Consider the following 7,500-nt stretch of genomic DNA (forward strand, 5'->3'; position numbering starts at 1 on the left):
CTCTTCCCCTCTCTATCTATCTCTCTCTCTCTCTCCTCTCTCTCTCTCTCCTCCCCTCTCTCTCTCTCTTCCCCTCTCTCTCTCTCTTCCCTCTCTCTTTCTCTCTCTCTCTCTCTCTCCTCTCTCTCTCTCTCTCATCCCCTCTCTCTCTCTCTATCTCTCTCTCTCTCTCTCTCTCTCTCTCTCTCTCTCTCTCTCTCTCTCTCTCTCTCTTTCATCCCCTCTCTCTCTCTCTCTCCTCCTGTCCCTCCAGGACTCAGACCTGGTCCTGACCTTCAACCTGTCGATGCATCGCTCCTGGTGGATGGAGAACGGCCCCGGCTGCAAGGTGACGCCGGTGGCTCCGCCGCCCTCCTGGGCCCCCGAGGACCACCGCTACATCTCCATCGCCGGCTGCCTGCTGGACTACCAGCTGATCGAGGTGGCCCACTCCTCGCTGCAGATACTGCTGGCCGTGAGTACACACCCTGCTGTCTGTCTGTCTCTATGTCTGCAGTCTGTCTGTCTGTCGAACAATCTATCCATCTATCTCAATGTCTCTATCCGTGCACAGCCTGGCAGCCTTTCTGTCTTTCTGTCCGTCTGTCCGTCTATCCATCTGTCGGTTTGTCTGTCTGGGATCTCTGTCTATCTACCCGTCTGTCTCTCTGTCTGTCTACGTCGGTCAGGTGACACATTTAGACAGAGAGGGAGAGAGATAGAGAGAGAACGAGGGAGAGAGATGGAGAGAGAGATGGAGACAGCAACAAAGAGAGAGAGGGGGGGGGTATTTGTGGCTTTTGATTGGTTAGTTTGGTTCGGTGATTTGGTCTTTCATCTTTTGTTCTGAATAATGTGGAGAAACCTCTGTGGAGAACGTCATGGAAGGAGAAGAAAAGAAAAGACGAGACTTTCGTCTCAAAAATCCCCACAGACAATTCACATGTGTGCGCGCGTGTGCGTCTGTCTAGGTGTTTATCGGAGTAAGTGTGTGTGTGTAAGCTGTGTGTGTTTGTGTAGAAGCTCATGTATCAACTACAAGACTCCAGACAGCTAAACTCTAAGCACAATTCCAGTGTTTTCACATTTTTTCGAAACTCTAAGCACAAATCTCATCATTTAGCACACTTGGTTCACCTGGATCACACTGGCCTTCAAAACAACAAATTACCAATAAGTCTAAATCACTTCGATCTCAACTGGCAAAACACTTCAATCATGTGTCAGAGCATTGAAGAGGATTCGGTGAGAGTAGATATGGTCCTTTGGCCTGATCAGGATTGGAGGAGGGATGCTGATTTACATGTAGATCTGTTTCACCTCATTTATATTATTATTATTTATTTTTTTTGTTGGCCTACTAAAAGCTTTCTATGCAATCAGTTCAGCTGAACATTCTACTGTATTACAGTAAAAATTATCTATTTGCTTTGTTACTTTTTTGTACTTGCACTGATTTCATCATTACATCCCCCGAAAGACAGTCTAAACATTTTCTTACTGTAGTGGTTCTCATTTTACTTATCAGTGCAATTACTGTACTGTAATTTACCAAATTAGGTAACATTGTTGTATTGTCAGAACAATGTTGCAGCATCAACTATAGGTGTACAGTATGAATCTGGGAAGCTGGGATTGTGAGTTTAGCCCATTGGAGCTCATTGGATAGACAAATATGCATTGTATCCTATTCTGATACGATTGTGTCAATGCAATATTTATATGATACATTCACAGTATTGTATTACAATATGGCAACAGTCTTTATATTATATGTACCACCTAATTGCAACTTGAAAAAAGAAAGCTATTTCTAAACAATTTTATACATTGGATTATGTAACATGGCCTCATAATGCAAAAACTATGTAAATAGTATTTTGAAGGAAGCGTTTTGAATGGATAACACCAGTGTTTTATTGATGCTCTCTAAGAGATATTAATTTGATAGCTGTGTTTACTGTTTGGTGGAAAAAAACAGTTTTGAGAAGAATTTGTGTAGTTTTGACAAAATCATTATCCCTTCTCAGGTTTGTGTTTAGAGTTTTGAGAAATTGAGCTCTAGTTTGAGAAAACTTGTTTACGATTGAGAAAAACTGTAAGGTGTGCCAACACATATTCATGAACGCGCAACATTCCATAAACAAGGATTTGGCACATTTTTGACTGGATACATGCAGAGAAAGCATAATTAGGGAATTGTTCCTTTTGAGAAATTGCTCAGCTTATGATAAATCATACTACCGTAGTCATCTTGGATCTTAAATTAATTTGCGTCACTCTGATTTGAACGGTGGTGCATGGTTCATCTCATAGGGTTAGCCTTCAATTGATGCTCATATCTAGATTTCTCCCTGGCTGTTTTGCGCTTGAACCCTACTGGCACAACAACCCCACTGGCATAAGAACATGGTCTCTCTCTCCCTCTCTCTCTCTCTCTCTCTCTCTCTCTCCCTCTCTCTCTCTCTCTCTCTCTCTCTCTCTCTCTCTCTCTCTCTCTCTCTCTCTCTCTCTCTCTCTCTCTCTCTCTCTCTCTCTCTCTCTCTCCCCATATGTCAGTCGATAGCGTGTTACTGATTGTCTGGCTGGGTGCCACAAGCGAGTATACCACTGTACCGCGGGCTCTTGGTAATTGGTGTGTTAGGAAACACACCAACACACTGTCACAGCGTATGAGCCAGCACTGCACACGCTGTCAGCTTAGTTTGGCCGACTTCCCTCCTGGTTCGCCTTCATTCGTGGAAACAACACTCATTGAATCTATTGACTGGTCCTTTAAAGTGACTCTGCTGACCACACCTTTCTAACATCTAATGAATCTAAGGAACCTAGTGAAGGAAGACCGACCATTTTAAATTAGATGTAAGGTTATACAGGAAGTATTTAACTGCAACCTGTTTTCTTTGGGTTTTTTGTGCTTTCCGAAATCTGCTTACTGAAAAAGTCTTGTGTATTTATTATTCTAATAACCAGTCGAGTAAAGCCTCTTATTATGTTACTAACTTCAATCAAAACACATACACAGACACAAACATATTTTAAATGTCAACCACGGAATAACTTAAAACCAAATGATGTGCTGTTTACCAGTTGCCCTGTATTCATTTGCTATCGGCTCTACAAAACACACACACACTCGCATTTTTTATTTAAGTGAAATGTGAATAAATAACAAATGACCCGTCCAGATATCCATGCACAATCAGCGGGAATTGTTCTGTTTATCCTTTAACTTGGCAGAGGTTAAAAGGCATGAAGACAGACCGCTCCGTCTCTCTTCCCCCCAGCTCCTCCCTTCAGCCACAACCGGTTATTCAACCAAATAACCGGCTGTGGTCAAAGCAGGCCAATGCCGAGGGTAGCCAGTGTCCAGCCAAACCACATCCACCACACAAAGGGGCCGGCAGTGAAAGACGAACCTAGAATTCCCATTTCCTGCAAATTAAAAAATGAAACCAAAACGTTTAGGCGTCTTTGTGGACGGCTTTGATAGGGAATATCGAACGTCCACTGCTTTTGACTCGGGCTATTATAAACAGTCGGAGATGAGATATTTAAAGCTGTTTCAATTACAGCCGCCTTCTGTGACTTTTCAATGCAGGGAAAAAGCGTGAGCCGCACATCATCTGCCCAAACGTTTGAAGGACTGCCAGGGCCAGATAAGTAGCAGTGCCTCCAGCCTCGCTCTGCGCCAAGGCTGGGAATATAGGAAATATTATCCATGCACACACACACACACACACACACACACACACACACACACACACACACACACACACACACACACACACACACACACACACACACACACACACACACACACACACACACACACACACACACATACACACACACACACACACACATACACACATATACACACATATACACACATTCAAACAAATGTGCACACACACACACACCCATGCAGACAAAGTAGGCACACACACGTGCACACAACCGCACACACACACACACCCACATACGTACACTCAAAAGTGCACCCACGCACCCACAGATACAGACACACACGAACACACACATGTGCAGAAACACACCTACCACCTGAACACACTCACTCACTCATTTACATTTGCATCCACCCCCCCCCCCCTCTTCCCACACACACACACACACACACCACACACACTTCTTGACCGTGGTTACGGTTCAAGAGGAAACTAAAGCATTCTCCGACTGGAAGCTAAGAAGCAGAAGAATTCAACAACACAATACGATGTCTGTTCTTCTCTGTTTTTCCTTCAAGTGCTGTGTAACTGTGCACAGGGCATATATACTCTGAGTGGACGGAGCTGATTCAATTATTGTATGCCGTTGGGTGCTGCGGGTTCACTCGATTACCTTTGACGCAGCAGAAGCGATGGGAGGGTTCGCCGTGTCTGTCATGGCCTCCGCACCTCTCGCACGCCGTGTTTGATCCTCCGACGTATCACGAAGCACTCCGACAAACATGCCCATCGCAGCTTGAACACATTGCAGTCGGACCGTTGCCGCCAGTAACGCGTCTGTGATGCCTGTTCTTGTAATGCCAGCCATCAGCGTCTATCGGTGCACAATAAGCCAACGCGCCCACGTTTGACCTTCTCACTTGACTGCCATGACCAATCAGAGATGTACCGACGTATCGGCTGAACATGAAAGACGTAGAGCCTGACATAGACGCACTTTTAGAGTTCCACTGTGTTTCTTTTATTCATCCACTAAACTATTATTCTTTTCTTTCTCGGAAGGGGAATTAATTGGGTCAAAATTTCACTAAACTATTCAATTGTCCAATTAATGGCAGGGTAATAAATCATCGGCACCATCAGCGCGATAGAGACCACCCAGTGAGACACCATGGGTAAAGGAAACGACGGTGGCTGTGTTCACAGCCTAATGGTTTACCAGACGGCCCCTGGGCCGCTGCTGTTCTTATGATTAGTGGGGTCGCTCTACAGACGCCCGCAAAGTTTTCCTTTCTATATCTAATTAAACACAAACTATGGTAGCGAGGACTCGGCAAGGGAGCCCTCAGTGAGCTCATCTCTGGTTTCTCCTTTGGAACCGAACGCAGCGCTCCGAGCAGATAAGTTATGACCCGCGGAACCATCGGTCATGTCATGGACACCTCAATTCAACATTCTAGCAGATAGCGAGGCTAATGCCCGCCTTAACTTTGTATGGATTCATCATCTTTTAGAAACACCGCAAATACATAGACACTGTTTGCTAAGATTGTCCGAAAAATACTAAAGAAGAATACGGGTACGACAAATCGCTTTTCATATCATACAATTGTAAACTGTGCCACCGTGGTCTTCCCTTTTCAGTGTTGAAAACACTATTTTTTTATGTTTTTACTTGGATAATGCTAGATATAGTTTTTTATTCCAAAGATAGGCCTGAACCACAGCAGCAGGGATAACACAAGAAGATCTATCAGGTGGAGCAAGAATGGAGGTTCTCCCAAACATAGAAATCCCATGATCACCAGGACCTGCAGACTAAGTCGATATTCAGAGTCATGCGGCCTGCAGGGCACACCTGATTCACCAATCACCACTCGGCAGCCGTCCAATTGGACGGCTGCCGAGTGGTGATTGGATGGATGAATGGATTGCTGTGTGGATGGATGAATGAATGGTTGAATGGATTTATGTGCGGATAGATGGATGGATGTGTGAGTGGATGTGTGGATGTGTGAGATAGACGGTCGGGTGGATGGGTGAGTGAATGGACTGATTGGTGAGTGAATGGATTCATGGATAGATATGTGTACATGGATGAATGTGTGGATGGACGCATGGATGGCTGGATGAATACCGTGTGGATTGATGTGCCTACTTCGTGTCTCCAAAAGAAACTTGGTTTTGATAACCTTTAATATCGCGGTGGTGTGAGGCTTAAGTCTGAGTGGGTTTCCTGCCCTAACTTGTGTGCTACATTTATTCACGCGACTGCGGAGAAGCGAAGTATAAAATCCTGGACATTACACATGCATTGCCAAGAGTTTGTAGTTACTGACGTTACTATTTTCTCAACAACAAAACCGGATTATGCATCTGCACAGCCCGGGTGAGGATAACACTGAATTAGCAATATAGTGGTAAAGTTATAATCCTTCACCGTCCCCAGCCACTGTGGGGGTGGCCGCCTGAAAGGTTGGGTCTATTCAACACAATCAAAGATTATCCTTTTCTTTTCGTAGCCCTTTCTGCAAGCAGGATATTGTGTTTACAAGCCGAGCCGCAGAAACATAATGCTTTGATTATTCAGAATATTAACAGGATAGTAGTCTGCTTGGTGCACACGGTGCACACTACCCCGTCAAATCACAGCACTGTTGTGGAGGTCCTCCTCTAAGGACCTTTTGCTTTGTGACTGAAATGGAAATGCTAAATCTTGGATTAGCTGAAAGGAGCCCGAGAAATATATCTATTTATTTTTTATGCAGTTTGTGAAACACCCAAAGGCAATTTGGGGATCCCTCCTCTGGTGTTATGGCGGCCAATACCGATCACCGATGATCTGATCTATTTGAAACCTTTCATTTATCGTAGAGCATTGTTTATTTATCTAAATATCCTTAACAACATTTTATATTAAAAGGGACATTGAACCCTAAAACCTTTTTTAAACATGGCAATAGGTTGGATCGAAATGATCTTTTTCACTTGGCAGCACTGGAGCGTCCGACTTGAAAAAAGTCAGGAGCAGCCTCCAAAATGTATGAGCACCCACTAAAATGTAAGGGGCATCACCCATAGAGACTAAAGAACATTCAACTAAAACAAATGGAAATTATATTTCCATTGTAAACAAGTTTCGAGCTCACAATGGAATTCTGCAAAATTCCATTGTTTGAAGGGGGGGGGGGGGTGGTGATGGGGGGGAATCCCCCCATCAAAATGGTTCAATTCCCCGCCCACATCCCAACAAACAGCAACGCTTCCCCTTCACTTTGTATTGGATGTGATATTGTGTGGGGAACAGGACTGTCGGACGGTGGGGGTCAACGATGTCAACGTTTTTAAACACTAATAAGGCACATTTTACAGCATAATATAATACAGCAGCGTAAAATGTGTCGTTATGAGAGCTTAACCGCTGAAGTTTAAGTTGTTTAAGATGCTCGTCTACAGTGACCGTAGGTATGACCCTTTTGGCCGTTGATTGCATGTGTGTGTGTGTGTGTGTGTGTGTGTGTGTGTGTGTGTGTGTGTGTGTGTGTGTGTGTGTGTGTGTGTGTGTGTGTGTGTGTGTGTGTGTGTGCGTGTTCTTGTTAGAAAGAGAGAGAGAAAGAGTCTGGGCACATGAGCAAAGAGCTGGACACATTATTGAGAGTAAATGAGGTCGAGACCTTGAGATACATGCTGAATCACTAATGTGCTTGACAACTTTTATGGCTTAGTCGAGCTGTTTTATGTATGCGTGTGAGCATGTGTTGATGTGAGTGTGGGTGTGTGTGTGTGTGTGTGCGTGTGGGTGTTTGTGTGCTCTCTATAAAAAAAACACATG

At 44.3% G+C, this 7,500-nt stretch overlaps 1 protein-coding gene across 2 annotated transcripts in view; it reads left to right on the forward strand.

Annotated features, from left to right (window-relative positions):
• Positions 1-259: 259 nt before the first annotated feature.
• Positions 260-7,500, forward strand: part of LOC130374588 (sodium/potassium-transporting ATPase subunit beta-1-interacting protein 2-like) — a 17,782-nt gene continuing 10,541 nt past the window's right edge. Inside the window, exon 1 of one of the 2 annotated variants that reach the window (XM_056581447.1) lies at positions 260-454. In XM_056581447.1, coding sequence (XP_056437422.1) covers positions 287-454 — 168 coding nt within the window. In that variant the 5' untranslated portion in view covers positions 260-286. The remainder of the gene's footprint in view (positions 455-7,500) is intronic. The other variant, XM_056581446.1, reaches the window with a different exon arrangement.

This window comes from Gadus chalcogrammus, chromosome 21 (assembly GCF_026213295.1).
Source record: "Gadus chalcogrammus isolate NIFS_2021 chromosome 21, NIFS_Gcha_1.0, whole genome shotgun sequence".
Classification (NCBI taxonomy): Eukaryota; Metazoa; Chordata; class Actinopteri; order Gadiformes; family Gadidae; genus Gadus; species Gadus chalcogrammus.